This window comes from Tachypleus tridentatus, chromosome 3 (genome assembly GCF_004210375.1).
Source record: "Tachypleus tridentatus isolate NWPU-2018 chromosome 3, ASM421037v1, whole genome shotgun sequence".
NCBI classification, from domain to species: domain Eukaryota; kingdom Metazoa; phylum Arthropoda; class Merostomata; order Xiphosura; family Limulidae; genus Tachypleus; species Tachypleus tridentatus.
The window spans coordinates 96,717,683-96,737,212 of record NC_134827.1 but is presented as its reverse complement, the minus strand read 5'-3'; the positions used below and the strand labels follow the sequence as shown (position 1 = coordinate 96,737,212).

Genomic DNA, 19,530 nt, shown 5'->3' with positions numbered 1-19,530 from the left:
TTTTTTTCCTGTCTTTCATTTTTAAGGAGTTAATTTTTAGTAAATTAGCTATTGTTTACATCTAGATAATACACTATTTTTAACTAATAAATGTTTTAGTGTGCATCACAAAAACATATTTTCAAGTTATACAAACAAGCTCGAAACCTGATGCGTGTTTCCTAAACATGTGCGAGCCATTACAAAAAAACAACAAATTTTTCATGTTCTTTCTCCTATAAATAAATTAAAATATACATTGTTTGAAGTACTTGTGCAGATAGCAGGAAAATAATTTTGTTCATTCATGTCTCGTATTTTTTGTTTGCTATGATATAATCTGTGTGTGTGTGTGTGTGTGTGTATATATATATATATATATATATATGTATAATTTTAATAAATATGATAATTTATCTACACTTGTATATGTAAAAATGGCTGGTTTGGGTTGATAAAATTTTTATGTAGAGGAGCGAACAACGTTTCGACCTTCTTCGGTCATCGTCAGGTTCACAAGTGGGTTTTCTCGTCATCACTGATTATCTACGCTTGCTGAAAAACAATGCTGATTATTCTTCAGTTAGAAAAGAAACCACTGACACACCAAATAAAAAATAGCAAGAATTACTTATCAGGGATGGGTAAGAAAAGTTTATTGAACCACAAAAAATCATTGTCATGCTTTTGAAGAGTGTGTAGGTGTATGGACATGCATACTTATAAAAGTTGCATCTTTGAGAACATTAATTAGTTTTGCACATCTAACTAAACTCATTTTCAGACAAGAACACCCTAAGAAAGTTATGCAGAAATTATCATTAGAGATAATTTTAATGCTGTATACCAAAGCTTTGATTGCAGGTTTTTACAGTATGTGTTCACGTGTGTGTGTGTGTGTAGAGGAAACACTAGGCTCAGAGGTTGATCATTCGAAGTAAAATCTGAGGCAAACAGTGCATGGTATCAGATAAAACCAGTTGTTGCATCTTCGTTTTTGATCTGGAATGTGAAATGGTATGTACATAGATAAACAACAGTTTTTAATTAATTTACAAAATATTAAAGCATGCTGTTAAACTTTGTGTACCGTAGCAATACTTAAAATTAATTGTAAGAAAACTTAAAAGCTTTTTTTTTTTAAGTAACAGGCCTAGTTAGTATTTAATGACACATTTTGTTAGGCCTGAAAGTTATTAATTCAAATCAGAATAAATTAAACTTACTTTTTACGTAATTATAATGGGTAATTTAAAACTATGTGCATAAACATAGTGAAGTATTTTAATCTTTATTAATAAAATCTTGAAAGTGTCTAGATAAAACCAACTGAAATATAAATATTTAAACATACATTAATATTAAGCTCATTCTAACTGTATTTCTTAATGTAATTATTAAGCTTAATATAAAGTACCCAAATCTTGCATGTATTTCTTAGTGTAATTGTTAAGCTTAATATAAAGTACCCAAATCTTGCATGTATTTCTTAGTGTAATTGTTAAGCTTAATATAAAGTACCCAAATCTTGCATGTATTTCTTAGTGTAATTGTTAAGCTTAATATAAAGTACCCAAATCTTGCATGTATTTCTTAATGTAATTGTTAAGCTTAATATAAAGTGCCCAAATCTTGCATGTATTTCTTAGTGTAATTGTTAAGTTTGATATAAAGTGCCCAAATCTTGCATGTATTTCTTAGTGTAATTGTTAAGTTTGATATAAAGTACCTAAATCTTGCATTTTAGGCTTACACTCAATATGTGTTGACTGTTTTAATTGTAATTTATGCAAGTCTAACATGTTTTATTTTCCAGTTGTTTGTTTTGTAATTTTGCTTGCTTTTTTTTTTTTTTAAATAGAATTTGGGCTTCAGTGGCTTCCAAGACTAAGTGTAAAAACATTTGAATTTGAGTAACTACAAGTAGGAAAGCACCAAAAGGTAAGTTTTACATGAAGCATGGTACTATCAAATATTTTAGTTATATGTATGTATAAATACTTGTATTAACAAAAATCTTTTTTCTGCTTATATATATGAATAGGGAGAGAGAGATGATGACATAAATGGTACTAAGCCTTCTATACACTGATACAAATGTTGATGATTTTGGTAGTTCTAATGGAACATCTGAAACTAAATTACTTAGATGATTATTTCAACTACGTACAAGAAGGTTAAGGACTCGTAAAAAGAACCTTTTCAGTGTGGGATACCTCGGGTTTAATTATAAAAGTAAACTAAAGAAGCCATGGGTTTTAGGAATACAGCTTTATCTTAGTTATAGGATATGCTAGAGGTAATGGACAGGGAGCAGACGTAGGGTATTACTAAGTCATTTACAAAGGGTTTGAAGTTTTATAGGTAGAATAAGCTGTACAGAATTTCAGGTTGCAAGTTATGTATGTGAAAATAGTTATTAACTTGATGACATTAGAAGAAAAGATTAAATATAATCTAGTGAAACATTTAGTTGGCTTTGAGGTTGAAGTTGTTAGTGAGGTTGAAGTCCCAGTAGATTAATGTTACAAGAGGTATATTGCAGGGTTATGTGTTAAGGCCTTTGTTTTTTATCATTGTCATTAGTGATGCTGATAATGAAATAACCAGTAAATTAATTTGGCATGCAAATTAAATTAATAGTTTTTCCTTACTGTACTTAATGGTCAGTTTTATATTATTGGATATGTAGTGTTGAATGCACATGCACCTTGTTAATAAGTTAAGTTTAGTAATTACAGTGAACAAAATATCATGTTAACTTGTGTACTTAATGTTTAAGTGGTTTAACCAGTTTTTCTCCACAAATTTTTAGTCCTAGGTCAGATGAATCCAGTGTACTTTCATTATTTTTAACTTTAAATGTTTTTACTTCAAGGATCAGTATCAGATATGTGCCTCATCAAACACCTGTTCAGTTTTTAAATAATATTTCTTAACTACAATTTTGTACCATCTATGTATTTTTGGATCAGTATAAGCAGAAGTGACATCCAGTTGGATTTAGAAATCCATACTGTGTACCATGGTTATATATCATAATGTTATGTAACCAGTTGCTTTGCTTCTTGATGTAGTTTATTATAAGTTACCTGATAGAGCGAAACGATCTGTTTTAACATCTGTTTGTAACATTTTATGACTTTTTTTTTTTTTTTACATCTATAGTTAATAATATTTTAATTTAACTTTGTGAAGTGTAGAATGTGTAAACAAACGTGATTTGCTACAGGTGTAAGGTTCTTAAATTTTAAAGGTGTTTATTACACATGCTAATGTGATAGACACATTGCTAATCTACTGAGAGAGACTGCATTACTTCTAACCTTATATGTATTAAAGGCACTGTTATATTTTCAGTCTAAATATGTAACATTGATTATAACAAGTTAAAATTTTGAAAATATTCCTTCCTTCAGATTAGTGATTTCAAAAAAGTATGAAAAGAAATCTAACATTTTGGGTGTGAAGTGGACCTGTAATTCTTAGAAATTAAAGTGAGTGTATCACAGATAGTTAGAGAAGCTATTCTGAAAAAAATATTCATGTAGCACAAAGAAATGGCAAAATACTTAGTTATAAATGTGTATCCCTTTCCCCACACGCACGCATGCACACATACAGAGAGAGAGAGTTTATCTTAAGCTTATTTATCAAACAGTTTATCACCAACAACTATAAAGATATGAATTTAAGTTTATAGATGTGAATAAACATTGTTATCGACAACCAAAGCAAACATTAGAACCAAAGATTAATGACGTAAATAATGTATTGCTTTATCTGCTTCATACCTTATTGTTAACAGTATTTTTCACTTTAATATTAAGCACATAAATGTAACAAACGATTTGACTTGTTACCTGTATCTACATGCTTGTACTGATTAATTCATAAATTTATTGACAGGAAAATACCTGTTTATAAAACATTTTGTTACCATACTACCATATGAGAGAACTACTGAAGGCCATGACCTTTCAAAATTTCAATTAATGTGTATCATAACACCAAATTTGTCAACTGAAAAAAATGAAAGGAACAACACATGAAGCATTTTAAATTTATAGTTACAAGCATTTAGTGCAGATGAGTTGAACATCCTAAAAGTGTTGTTAAATAATGGAAACAAGGAATAGCTGTATTCAAAATGATTCCCAGGTGTAACAAATATTAGTGATAATTTCACTGCTAATACTGGTTGCTGCTCTTGGTCTGTTCTCTTATCATACATGTGTCACTGATACAATTCTTTATCTGATGTTAAGGAATTAGGGATAACATTTATGTGGAAACCATTTGGTGTAGAATCTGGCAACAGTACTGATGTTGTGATGAAATTACCCCCCGTACAGTAAATCGTGATAAACTGTTCTGCTGAATATAAAGCCGTTTGATTAGATGAATTCAGCTGCAGAACCACATTTGTGTGCTACCTGAGGTAGGAATCTTTATTTTGCAATTTTTAAACTTGATTTGACCCCGCAGTGTTTCAGTGACCTATTTCTATCATATTTAGTACATTACACTCAAACTTAGATCTGTGTAAGATGTAATGATTGGTTTTCAACCTTCTGTTGCACAAAACCATAAGCACTAGTGGGATATATGCACATAACTGTTGTTTTTGAGAAGCGGCATTAATAAGTTTTTTGGTTTAAAATTTCATTAACTGTCTGTACCTTTGACAGTCTGGGTGAATGGCATATATCTGTAAAATTATTGAATGATATGATCCTGATGGCCTACAATGGTATTGTCACTAAGTTGTGTCACAGTGTCTCATTTCACACTGCTTACTGTTATTTATCAGTGCATCCCCATATCTGGATAATTTTATATATTTGTAGACTTCTGACTCATCCATTATATGTACATGTATTCTGTACTAATTTGTGAAGGAATCTGTTTTTGTATTTAATTCTTCTTGGTGAATATCACTTGAATGGGTATCAAGGTTTAGAATTTATGGTAGGCTAGTTTTTATGTTATATAACTTTTTTCCATTAATAGTGTGAATACCATATTAAAATAAAAATTTTAATTTCACAGGAAAGGAACAGAAACTTGAGCCGTTGTCCAAAGAAGAAAAGAATACAAAGTGGATAAAATATTGAAAACTGTCCTTGAGAAGAAAAAATTATAGAAAAGAACATGAAAAATAACTGGGAAATTCCATTAGATTACCATACATAAAAAAAAATAAATTAATGACACAATCAGAGAGATGCTTTGTCTGTACAATCGTGTGAAAAGAGACGTGTACAGTTATTCAGCTGTGATTAAATATTGCTCAAGAAATGGGTTGAGTGCATCACGAGGAAAATGTTTATTTTTTAAAAGTTTTGAATAATAGAGCTTAATTAATGTAACCTACCTCATTCTACGTGTTGACACAACTTTAACTACAAAAATATGCATTTTAACAGTTTGCAGTTTAATTTAGCTTTCATTTGTTAATGTTAAACATTACGTGTCAGTGTTATTGTTGGATTGTTTTTTTGGTATTTTTTGTTTAATCTAACTTAACAATATTTGACTAGGTATGAGTTTAGCCTGGTATTGTAAACCAAACTTTGTTGCTGGATGAATCTTCTGATACAAATAATACAAAATGTTCTCTGTAGTAATGTATTCTAGAAAAACATTATGCTTGAGTGGACTGTCTGATAAATATGTGCACTGTTTCATTTTAACCCTATGGAGACAGGGCAGAATTCAATAATATAGCTCCTATTTAGAATGATACGTGGTGTAACAGTATTTATGATAACTCTAAACATTCTTAATGTGTCTGACTAAATATTGGTAAGATTTTAAGGATTACAAATATTTTGTATAATAAATTATTTCCATATTATACCAAGAAATGCTTATAAAAGAAATGTACATATTAGTTTTTGTAAAATTATCATTAAACATCTTGTTTTGGTTGTATTCTTACTTGTGTGCCTTTACATTTTAATATTCCACTTATTTTTCTTTTTTTGTGTTTTTTTCAAGTCTTATTCAAGATGCATAGTTCTAATGTTTAAAATTTGTTGTGTGTCAAACTAAACTTTAAGAACTTTTAGTTAAGGTTTATTTTAGAATAAAGGCATTAGAACTTAGATAATATAGAATTTTAAATTGTAATATAAACTTTGATGTTAAATTCATTGGTTAGAGGGTTGCTTAACTAAATGTTTGTTTAATGAGCTGGCTGATGAAAACAAAACATTCACAATGGTATCTTTTATGAAACTTTGCAGGTTTGTTCCATACCATAACAGAGAATAATTTCCCTGTATTTTTGTCCTCTGTCATGAATATTTTTGCAACTGATACTGCTGTATGTTTGATAATGTGTTACTCCTTGCCCATATTATGACTGAATAAACTTAACACCAGTAAACACGACAGTGTTCCATATTGGTTGTTTAGTTACCTTTAACAATCAAAAGAAATGAACTATTTAAGTCATAAGTTTGTGGGTGCCGTTGTTTTGTAAGCACTGAGTGAAAAAAAATGTTTTTGCTTTTAGTTTCATAAAGAAAATAAGTACCACTTATACTTTACAAACATAGACAAATGTATCAATAAAAACATGTTGACTTACAAGGAAAATGTTTTGGAATGTGTAACAGGTGAATATCATCCTTTATGATTCATGTTACTTTTCTAACCACCATAATAAAACATTTCTTTCACCACAATTTATATATATATATATATATATAACGTTTAACTCTGTTGATAAACAACTGAATTTTCAGGGACTAAAAAACTATAAACAAAATTGATATGACCCTTAAATCGTTAACATCTGTCTTTTCAAGAAATTGTTACAAACTTCTATGTAAAAGGTTTGTTATTAATATAAAGATTTCGATTAGTGGAATTTGTTATAGCCCATTATTCAAACCTAGTATGTAGCGTGTATGTTTGGATTGGACTAATGTTAACAATGATGTGTATATGTATTGTTAAATTAAGTGGGAATAACATGTTTCATATTGACCAATAGCTGACCACATGCAACGTTGTTTGCTCCTCTACATAAAAAAAAAGTTTGAAATTAAATAAAATATTTACACTTTAATCTATGATCAGTCATTAATGTGTTTTAAAATTGTACTTAAGATAATACTGTTTCCAGTTGGTGACAGTATTGTTTTTTTTATATCACTGAATAATTATCTTGTACATTATTAAAAATTAAAAACTTCCTTTTTAACAATTAATTAAGAACTCATCTGATGTGATCCTAAGGCTACAAGTAGTCTTAGAGAATAAAGTTACTTTTCATGTGTCACACACAGAATTACCATCATCTCTTAAGTACCTGCAGAGAAGCGTTTTATTTAAATAATTATGAAAACAATCATTATATTCATGACCTTCAGTGAAAGTTTAAGGTAAACCCTTTTTATTTCCCTTTGCATCCTCGGGTAATCAAAATGCGTACAATGATCTTAGTTGTGTATTTAAATACGTTTTGAAGTCTTAGACGAGGGTGCATTTCTGTTGGGTTTGTTTTATTGTTTAGATATATGATTTGATTCCTCAATTGCATATTAATAGTATCGTTTAGGTTAACCTCATTTGGCTGTTTAGATGTACACTGTGTCTAGTTAGATAGCAAAGTGTTCAGAATCTCGTATGTTCAATCCAGCCAGAATTTTATGGCTGTGTGTTTCAAGGCTTAAACTGTGTTGAAAGGTTTAAGTTCAGGAATAGTTTTCATAAGTTATAGAATATCAAAGGTATTTTGTTAGTGTTCATTTTAGCACTTTATACAAATATGTATGTGGTGTTTATATTACAGTGCTTTACTGTTGTGATGCTTGGAACGAGAAAGAAACTTATCCATAAAACTGCTGCTTTGTATACATTACACATAATTTAAAGATGTGTTTTGTATATAGTATTTCTTACGGATAGCAATCAACTTTTACATCTAGGTGCTTGATTTAAACAAAGAATCCAAGGAACAGCATTATTATCTATACAAAACAGGAGAAATTAGTGTTTACGTACGTGCATACACGCATACCAGTAGTCCAAAAGTGTTCTCTCAAACTATCATTAGAGCCAGGTTTGGCCTAGTGGTCCCAGTAGTGGAGGCAAGTACTGTAATTGTGCAAGTAGAGTGTTTTTTTAATTTACAGTAGCTGATTGGTTAACCATTGCCTTCAATTTTATTGGTGATTTTAAACTAGGGAATGATATGTCTAAAATTTGAGGTCTCTAATCTGGCTGTTTAGTTCCTTTGTCACATGGAATGCCACTGGTTAAAAATAATATTACAAGGTTCACTTCAAACAAATTACACTATGTAACACACATTTTGTTCCTGGGTAGGGTGTGTTATTTCTTAACTGCTTATGTTGTAAAAGTACAGAAAATGGCTATTATTCCCTTCAAACTTTGCTTTTGTGACCTGGATAATGAAATTTAGAAATTAACCTATTTTCTATGTAAAAATGGACAAATTTGCACATTTTCATTTACATAAGGTCTGAATAAAACAACATATGAATCAAGACTTGCATGTATTTATACTAAAGTTGTACAAAAATGTTTAGAAGTGAGTAGTTTTTCGAGATTTGCGACTGTAACGTAAATCACTTTCATGTATCAGCCTCCAAATGTAGGCTTCCATCATGTTTTTGTTATATGCTCCTAGGTCACAAAAGCAAAGTTTGAAGAGAAAAATAAGTCTTTTCCATTTACTTTAGGCATAAGCAATTGGAAAAGAACACTTTCTTCCCAGGAACAAGAAAAAGTTAAAATTTTGTTACATAGTGTTATTTATCAACATACATTCTCAGGTGAAGTACACATAATGCTTGCTAGGGTTTTTGTGCTTTGAGATATAAAATCTCTACAGTAGGTGTCTGTAATTTGTTTCCTATCTTATGAAATCACAATTTATTTAAAGATGACTACTATCAAATTAGTATTCCATTTTGCAGTCTACTGTAGAGAAGGTACAGATTTACTTTCTTTATGGTGGAGGCAATCTAAGACATGCAAAACAACATAGGTCTCTCATATTTTGTGTTCAAAAAGTTACCAAAAAACTTTCATAGAGCACAGTTTTTTTTTCATAAAAATACCTGAAGTTTGTTTACAAATATCAATTTTTTTATAACAATTTTTATTATTCAGTGTTGTCTGAGAATGACATGCTATATTGTTAGGATCCTAAATGTCAAATGAATGTAGCATATTTGAAACAACTTAAAAGATGGAATTGTGTTTCTCTACCAGTTTTGATGTATATATTTGTTTTTTGATAGAAGTACATTTATGCTTTCAGTAATACACTGTAAATGATAATGTAGTCATTTTCGAGTGTCTTTCACAGGGCAAGTACTCCTAAATGGACAGATAGTTTCTAGCTTGAGTCCAGATTCTGTTAGTCTGCCACACACTCCCACATCCCAGCATCCAACCCTCACTCAAGGGCTAAGATCTTTACAGCCATCACCTTTAGACTCAACGTTGGGTGGTCTTCTGAATGGTGGAACGTCATCTATTCCCACACAATCAACCAGAACTGGTAGCCCTCTTCTTGGGTCACCTCTGAGTGATGGATCTGTAATCAGTGCAAATCTACACAGAGGTGTACCACATACTGTGATTCCAGGAAATGGTAAGAAATAACTTGATGATTGAACTCTGGAAGTTTATGTAACTTTCTTTAAGTTAATTTTTAATTGTAGAAAGTTTACTCTAGCATGTGAATTTATCATATTTTTACATAAATATTTACGGCCAGATATGACCAGATGGTTAGGGTTTCTGACTAGTAATCTAATGGTCTCAGGTTCAAATCCCCATTGCACCAAACAAGCTCACCATTTCTGCCATGTGGCATTATAATGAGAAGGTTAATCCCACTGTTTGTTGTTGAAAGAGTAACCCAAGGGTTAGAAATAGGTGAAGATGACTAGCTGCCTTCCCTCTAGTCTTTACATTGCTAAATTAGAGACAGTTAGTGCAGATGGCCCTAATTTATCTCTGTGCAAAATTTAAATATAATTTGTTTGTTAATATATCATTGTTTGTTTGTTTTTTCTAGTTCACTGTTTTTAAACCACTGCTGTTCTGGTTTGCTATTTGTGAACTTTCTACTCTCTACTCTGTGTTAGTTGCCACTTCATTATATTAGTTTTGTAACAGAGTAATCTAAATGTTACTTATTAATCCTGCTTTAATACAGGTTTGTAAGAAGTTATATTGTGATGAAATGATTCTTGTTGCTGAAATGTAACAAATTTAGTGAATATATCATTGATAGTAATATCACAACTGTGAAATGCATATACTAACCTGATGGTTCTAGGTATGTTTAACAACAAATAGTATTAACCACTTGTTAACTTCTGAAATGGGGGTTTTATTCTGGATATAAGGTTAACAACACTAAGCAAGCAAACATGTAGAAAAATATATGAAGTATTGTTGTAGCATCTGTTAGTTTTCACACATTGTAGCAGTCATAACAAACTATTATCTGATGATGATCAGTTCTACTGATATTGTGGTGCAACAACTTGTAAGTTTAGTGTTACCATATTTAGTATAATCTCACCATGTAACAGGTTAGTGTAAATATAGGCAAGGTTTATAGACAGGATTAAATTTGATGTATATTTATAAATGTAAGTATCATAAGAATAATAAATTCATTACCGATATTTAAAAAAAACAACCTCTGGGTAATTTTTTTTAATTGTATAACATATTATGAGAATGAACATGAGGCAACAGCATCTCTGAAGGCAGTATTTAACTATCAGAATTTGGTGATACCATTTCTCCTTAAATATAAATTATTATTAACGTGTGCTTTTTATGTCATTCTGTGCTTATATTTAGGTGTTTCCAACAAGAAATAGTTAGTATTGTTTTCTGGAAGTATGCTCAATTGCCAGAGTTTTTGCTTTGGGCCAAATCTAATTATTTCTGTTTATATGTATGTATCATCCAGGTTTCTGATTTTAAGTAAAAATGCACACCTTTTTCCTAGTTATGCCACCTGGGACAGGAAGCTACAATCCTCCACCTCGAAGTGCTACCACTAAACTTAACACAATGCAGATCAGGTGAAACAGGCATATTTGTTTCTTTTATCTAAGTATACAAGTTGAGAAATTGGCTTGAATACTTTTGTTCAGTTTTCTTGTATTTTACAATTGAATTAAAAGGCTTTATAAAATCATGAAATGTAACATTAACATCAAATTTTGAAATTTATGGTATCATACATTTTATTTCAGACAGCACTATTTGTCATTTAGAGCAGTGTATGTAATCTATCATATTTTCTCTTTCATTTAAAGGTGCAAGTTTGGCCAACTTGGGCCAGGAAGAGGACAGTTCAGTTCACCACATGGTTTTTGCTTGGGTTTGGATGAGGAAATTATTGTGGCTGACACCAATAATCACAGAGTTCAGGTTTTTGACAAAATGGGGGAATTCAAGTATCAATTTGGTTTTCCCGGAAAGGAGGAAGGTCAGCTATGGTATCCACGAAAGGTGCGAGTTTCCGTGTTACTGACAACAGTTTGGAGATTTGTATATAAAAAAACAACATAATAAGGGAGATTTATAGTCTAACAGCACCCCAAACATGATAGTAGATTACAGTAAATAGACCCTGCAAGAACCTGATGACGTTGAAAGAGCATGGTCGCAAAATTTATGTAACATTTCTGGATTTGACGAATTGCAGACTTGTCACAAGTTACTTCTTTTCTTTGTTGTGTTATTGTTTTAAATATTATTTGAAAAATTTCATGTGATGATACGGATCAGTGTGCCTACAAACTCAGGGCAGTTTTTTTGTGTGTGTGAAGAATGTATTCATCCTGATGGGTAGTGTGAAGTGGGAAACTTTCACTGTAATACTTGTTACATATGTTACACATCACCACTGTTCTGTCAGTGACATGAAGTGGGAAACTTTCACTGTAATACTTGTTACATATGTTACACATCACCACTGTTCTGTCAGTGACATTTTCATTGGTGTGGGTCAATAATGTTTGTATAATTAATCTGAAATCTATGTTGAACTCAGCCATAATGAGAATAACATGCTAGTAAAAACGAAAATAATAAAATAGAAACTTAATATTCTACAAAAAGGTTTAATTGTAAGAAACAAATGTTCTGACTCAATGGCTTGTCAGTAGAAAACAGTGCTAACTCATTTTGTAATTAAATTTTCATTAAACTGTTGGCTTCAATAAATAAGGGAAGGATGACAGAGATGGGTCATAGCATCATGGTAGGACAAAATGTTTTGTACATTTGGGATACTAGCTAATTCTTCCATGAAAACACTTCAGTGGGGATGGCAGTGCCTTTCCTACACACGATAAAGACTACGGTCATGTAGCAAAGGTAAAACCATTCATAATGTACTAGACTAGGGTTTGTAATTTGTATCGTTGGCATTACTGGTGAATTATTAAAAGTAATTATGTTCAGAATAAATTTTTTTACTCTGATCAGTATAAGTGAAATGTGATCTAATCTACTGCTAAGACATTTTACAGAATGTGATATATTGGCCATTTTAATAAGATAACAGACTTCAACCTATCTATTTTAAATGATTTTCAATTTTGAATGAAGGTGACTTATCTTTATAACCTGTACAAGGAAAATGAATACTGATATAAAACTACAGCTGAATATTGAAAGAATTGGTTAATCTTTTGTTGACAAAAGAAAAAAATGTGAATTTATGCTCGGACAACATTAAAAACAGTTCTGATTTAATTTTTTTAGGTTGCAGTCATCCGACAGTCTGGCAAGTTTGTCATATGTGATCGAGGCAATGAGAGATCCCGCATGCAACTGTTCACCAAGAATGGACATTTCATTAAAAAGATAGCCATCAGATATATCGACATTGTTGCAGGATTAGCCATTACCAGTGACGAACACATTGTTGCTGTGGACAGTGTCTCGCCTACTGTCTTTGTCATTGCAGAGAATGGTGACTTGCTTCACTGGTTTGATTGCAGTGAGTACATGAGAGAGCCTTCAGATATAGCCATCATTAGAAAAGAATTCTACATTTGTGATTTCAAGGGGCATTGTGTTATTGTTTTTACCGAAGATGGGCACTATCTGAGACGTATAGGCTGTGAAAATATTACTAACTTCCCCAATGGAATTGATATAAGTGATGCTGGGGATGTGTTGGTGGGAGACAGCCATGGGAATCGATTTCATGTTGTTGTCTTTTCTCGTGAAGGTTCTCTTTTGTCCGAGTTTGAATGTCCATACGTTAAGGTCAGTCGATGTTGTGGCCTGAAGATAACATCAGAAGGTTATGTTGTTACCTTGGCTAAAAACAACCATCACGTCTTGATTCTAAACACATTGTATGTCATGTGAACAGCTTTTTATGTTGTGGAGTTTACATGAATGTTCCACGTTTTGTCAAAGATGTCAGCTGTAGTTGTGTAACATCATAATAATTATAACTTATCTAATCATTCAATACCAGAAGATTTCTGTTCCTTGCCTTCAATCTGTAAGGTGTATAACACATATTTTATATATATATAACAATGTATTATCTCAGTAGTCCGTAGTTTGGGGAGGGGGCTCTGGAAATTGTTTTAAAAACTATAAAGCAAGATGAACACCTTTTCATCTGGTAGCCAAAGAATTTTTTGATGTTATAAAAAAAATTACGACGAACGAGATGGAGGTCATTCCGTTCAGTAGGGAGCCTGTGATATTAACACTAGTAAATTTGTTACCTTGCTCACGACTATACATACACATATATATATATATATATATACACACACACATATATATATCTATACACATATATTTTTGTTGATTTGATCTCTTGCCCTGTCACCAGCTGTGTTAACTTCAGCTGTTCTTTATGAAGAGCTTATGTATTGGGGGCTTCAGTACAAATAATATTAAAGTTTTGGAAATTCTACACTTCCTCACTTTATTAGCATGGAAAAACTAAACAATAATATATACTTTTATGTGGGAGCTGTAACAGATCTACTGACCAGGTGTGGTATCAAAAGGATAAAAGCTACTTAAGTCATAATGGCAGCAGGCATTTGTTGAACAGGTGAGAGGTTGTAAGGTACTTAAAGTAATTGATCAAATACTTTGTTTGTGTAAATTTATTAAACATACTGATTGGTGCTCCATTTTGAGCTGCTTTTTCTTTCTTTTTTTTTATACAAAATTTTGAAATATCGGCATTTGAAGGTTTGTTACTTTCCTGTTTCTACTGCACTGTTGTAAGTGTCTTAACTATGTTTGCTTAATTCACATCTTTAGATATGTGTTATTCTCAAGTTGAAATATTTTTGACGTATGGTTTTATGCTTTGTAAGAAGACTTGTATTTCACCACTACTATCAGGCACCTAGTGTGCAAACATACATAGATTTGCCCATGGCTTCCCAAACAAATGACTGATTATGTTATTACAAACTTGACAGTTTCATGTCAGATTGAAAAAATTTGCAGACATCTTCATTTTAGTGTAACTGTTTGGAATTCAGTTTATTATTCAAAGAGATATACCAGGTGCCAAGCATGGTTCAGATAATACTGACAAGTTGTTACATAGGTGTCTGTAAAGATAGTACCAAAAACATGTAAAATATAAATTAGAATGGATACATATTATAGTATGGTATAACTAACCTGTAAACTGTTACCTAAGTTGGTCATCAAGGCTTCAGTAAGACGAATGTACACAGAATTTACTGACGCACATTTACATGGTTTTTTGAGAGTTGGTGAGAGCAAATTGGAGATACTGTATTGTCATATTATATACTACACTTTTACGTAACAATTTACGTTTCGTACAATTTTTTTCCCAAGGTCTTCTGGTTATGATTTTGAAATCCATTTGTTTCTCACCACTGTTTAATGTGCTAGGTGTTTATTTGGTATTATTCTTTATTATTTTAATAAATTTTTCATATACAATTATATTTAATGATATTTTTGTCTCTTTTTTTTTTCAGCAATCACCTTTTTTTTTTTATTGTTTAGTCTGATTGAAAGAATCAGTCAGACTCCACGTATATATACGTTTCTTTTACAAGTAGGTAATTTTCAATGCAGAAAGTGCAAAAAGTCATTTGTACTACATAAGTAGCAATGAAGAAATGTAACGAGAGAGAGAAAATATACCTTTTATTGCAGGGATTAATACAAATTATAGAGAAAAAAAAAAAACCATTGTGGCCTTACAATGTCCACACTTGTTATGTTTAATTATATAGAGATTAGGTAGTTAGTTTAATATTAAGTTTCTACTCCTATAACTGAAATTAATCTGTGCTTTACCCGACATTCCATTACATACCATGGTTTCCTGCCCTGCTTGAATCATGTTGTCATACAAATCTAGTCAGACACTGTTAATTAAAGCTTATTTTACAAGTAATAAGATACCAGGAGCTAGCTAACGGTCAACTTTACAAAGTATATAGTATTTTATAACTCTCTTCATTTAATATGTTGGAAACTTCCAAAGTATGGTTGGGTCAGTGAAAGAAAGAAAAAAAAAATTGAATGTTTATTATTATGCATGTATATTGTTACTATTTGTTTTTCTGTTTGGATTCAAGGAGAATTCACAAACATATATATATATATATATATATATATATATAGTAATTCTTAAGTTTCTTAACATCTAATCAACTTTTTTTACATTATATTTACGTGATGCCTTGAGATTTCTTGCTTCAAGTAGCCAAGAATTTTTACCTTTTTCTTCCAGTTCTTCTTCAATATTACTTTAAGATTTTTATTAGAATTTAATTTGCTCTACCTTTTTTTAATATACAAAATATGATATCATTCAATATTCACAGGATCTAATGGCTTTAAATAAAGTTTGAAATTCTTTTTAATGTTGGTTTTAAAAGCACAATAAGTACAAGCAAAGGGTTTAGACATACATACAGTTTAGTGTCTACATACATAAACTGGCTAACAAGTATATTTATCTATCTAATATATATATATAGTGAGATCATCAGATAATTCTGTTAAGATTTTTTCAAATATTTTCACACCATTAATACTAAATATTAGGGCTTTAGTCTTGTTCAAAACATTTTGCATCTCTTGTGCCATGATTTTTTTTAGGAATGGTTTAAGTAGTAATAACCAGTAAAGTTTTAATTGTTTAAAACACATGAGATACAATAGAATGGCTTAGTCAAAACACACTTTCTAAAACAGCAATATTTGTATTTCATTATTATTATCATTGTATAGTTTAGTTTTCTCAACTGAGAATTACTAATGCGTAGTTGTGTGGTACATACATATTGGATCAGCTAGAATTATAATGAACTCGCTAGCTTCTTTTGTTATTGGTATGTTCAAGATTTTATTGTAATTTTTATAAAGTACAGCTTGTTCATTTTTATAACTCAATACAGAAAGGGAGTAAAGAAGAAATGCCATTTAAAACAATTGATAAAATACTGTCAACAGTATCGCACCTGTGTCTTCAGGTGCCTTTTACAACCATTGTGTTAATTATGTGTTAGGCTATATAATTTTGTAAATCATCTTCTGGTGCAAACAAAAAATAATTCAACACTTAAAGAATACAAGTGACATTCTGATAATTTTTGTAATTTTATTTTACTGTTAAAGTTAAGACTTAACATGCTAACTAGTTGTATTTTCTTATAAACTGTGTTCCCAGTTTTACATTGGGATTTAGAATATTTTTTCTACCCCCGTTTAACTACTTATTTTGTTACAGTGTTATTACATAAGTTTTAGCAATGGTTTAATGAGTGTATCATTTCACTTTTATTGAACTTTATGGAAATGAAGCCTCAGTATTACAGAATTAAAATAAAACTTAATTTTAAATTAACAGTTATCCAATACAATACTGTCTTGATTTGATACTTATTTATTTTAAATATAACATTTTAATAGTATGCAAAATTTTGAATGCTTAAAATCAGTATAGCAAGACAGTCCATGAGTTTAAATATCATTTATTGCTTTAATAAAACAAATTACCGACAATATAATTTCACACCAGTGCTGTCTTCCACTTCTGCATTTTCTCCTGTTTGTAAGATAAAACTTCAACACAACTTGTTTGCGTTTCATGTTATTTTAGAATTAAAGATTAGAAAAGTAATAATTTCCTTTCTCACAAGGGTAGAGTTGTGAACTACTTCATGGTTTATTTGTAAACACCATAATTTGTTTCCCAGTTTTGGTCTTTTTTTCAGTAAATCTCATTATTTCATTATATTGTCAAAACTCAAACTTCATAGCACAAATTATTTAAAGATGTGCATGTTTTAATTCTGACCAGCACTGTGCTGATGAAAGTGGAACTAAATTCAGTATTAAACTTTTTGGATCATGTGGTTTACATGTATGTACATACATCCCGTGCTTTCTTATCTTGAACATGCCAGAACCACACACAACTTTTATTCAACAATTTGTTTATTAAATATGTTTGAAGGAAAACTTTTATATATTTAGAGCAATGTTAACAATCTCACTCTAACACTTTTTTTTTTTTTTACTTACACTAGACTGGTTTGATACTTTAATATCTAATTCCTGTCTTCCCATTTTTTAGAGATTAACTGTATATTGACAAGTTTTGGTGGTTTTTTTTAATAGACTGTAGAGTTGTAGTTGTACATTATTAAAAATTACTTTCTGAATTGAAGCACACTGTAATTCCTGCTTGTACTCATTTTATACAGCTTTTAACTTTTACAACTTTGAAATTAATTTACAAAGTTTAGTTTATTGGTTCATTTGATATATAGAACAAAAAAACTTGATCTTTTGGATACAATTTAATGTAGTTTCTGTGTAGACTTTTGGGTTTTTTTTTCTGATTTAGTGTTCCTTTTTTGAGGTTTTACAAAAGAAAAACTAGTCGGGATTTTGATATATTAAGTGAGGAAAAAAGTTAGCTGATATTCCATATTTTTTTTACAGGAGCACGTTTGTTTGTTTGTTAACTCTAGAAATATGCTACTGAAAGGTATTATCGGTATCTGTTTCAAATATTAATGGTATTTAAGTGTATATTTTGTTTTTCAGCTATGCAATATTTTTTTCCCATGATATCCTGACAGTTGACTGATGTTAAAATGTGCTCTATAAAGATTTTATTGAGTTTTCTTTCACCCCCCCCCCCTTTGGAACAGTTCATAGCAATATGTCTATAGTATTTTATTATTGTTTGTTCTAATATTCAGATTATATATATATATATATGTATTAAATAACATTTAGATCACGAAGCCAACTGGCAGTGGTCACAGGGTCAAATGTATAAGTCAACTTTTCTTGTGGTTTACACTTTTGAGAGTATCCTTTACATAGGCACCAGGGTATTTTGGTGCTGTTTTACAAAAATGGAACATGTACTAGAAAACTACATCTGTTAAAATGATAGGAGATATTGCTGACCCAATATTGTAATAGGAATATTAATACTGTTTTCAATTTTGGTGCCTACAAATGCCTCAATAATTTTACTAAAAAATAGATGCTGGTACAAAACTGACCCCCTGCAGCTTTTCTGCCTCCAGAAATTAGGTCAATTAGATTGAAGATAATGCCAGTGGTAACGTATTATGTCAAGATCTAATGAATGATGGAAAAGTGAACATCTTGAAGTCTGGTATTTAAGACAACAGTGTAATGTTGGCTAGATGTTCGGTTGCTGTTTGTAGAGGAATGTTTAATACTATTGGCAAATTTTTTACTGTACTTGTTTCACTGAAAATAGATCAAACTGGATATTAGTTGTTAACAAGGATAAAATATTGATTTCTAATAGGTAGATTTGGTTCTGTGTTATGAAGTGCCCAGATGTTAGAAATATGTCAGTGTTTATGTAATCATTAACATAGAAATGATGGCAGTTTGGCAGCAGGGATTTGAATGAGTTATATTGCATTTACTTGTACTATTTTTGGAAGACATTACCTGGCTATGATTTGTAATGACGTTTGCTGTTTATTCCAATAAAGGCAGTTGTATTCATTGTTCATTTTGCTGAGTTATATCGCAGATTTTTCAGTTTAATTGTATGTGCATATACAACATTTGATTTTAACCATTATATGCCTTTACTATGAAAGCCGAAAAATGGAAACTAGGTTCAATGAATAAAAATTACGGATCTCAAACACAATATACACGAAAAAAGCACTAATATATTAACCAGGAAATATTAAACTTCTAATACAACAACGTAAACCTGTACTTATATTAAATGTGTTCGCGTGGAATGTTACTGTTGATTACCGATATGATAATAAAAGTAAATGTATACAGCGCCCCTGCAGTTTCATACCTCTCATTATTGTCGTCCATTTTAGACGAGTAACTTTTTTTTAAATTCATTCTTGACCTGATTATGACTTCAGCAGGGGCTCGGCATGGCCAAGCGTATTAAGGCGAGCGACTCGCAATCTGAGGGTCGCGGGTTCGCATCCCCGTCGCGCCAAACATGCCCTTTCA

At 30.8% G+C, this 19,530-nt stretch overlaps 1 protein-coding gene and 1 long non-coding RNA gene across 4 annotated transcripts in view; both read left to right on the top strand.

Annotated features, from left to right (window-relative positions):
- Positions 1-19,057, top strand: part of LOC143247533 (protein meiotic P26-like) — a 47,064-nt gene extending 28,007 nt beyond the window's left edge. For all 3 annotated transcript variants that reach the window (XM_076495806.1, XM_076495804.1, XM_076495805.1), the window contains exons 8-11: positions 9,332-9,619; positions 11,000-11,075; positions 11,313-11,508; positions 12,769-19,057. In XM_076495806.1, the coding sequence (XP_076351921.1) occupies positions 9,332-9,619; positions 11,000-11,075; positions 11,313-11,508; positions 12,769-13,383 (1,175 nt within the window). In that variant the 3' untranslated portion in view covers positions 13,384-19,057. The remainder of the gene's footprint in view (positions 1-9,331; positions 9,620-10,999; positions 11,076-11,312; positions 11,509-12,768) is intronic.
- On the top strand, positions 361-9,325 carry LOC143247534 (uncharacterized). The gene is made up of 3 exons (XR_013026607.1): positions 361-623; positions 1,841-1,920; positions 5,032-9,325. It is a non-coding gene; the product is annotated as an uncharacterized LOC143247534 (long non-coding RNA).
- Positions 19,058-19,530: the final 473 nt, after the last annotated feature.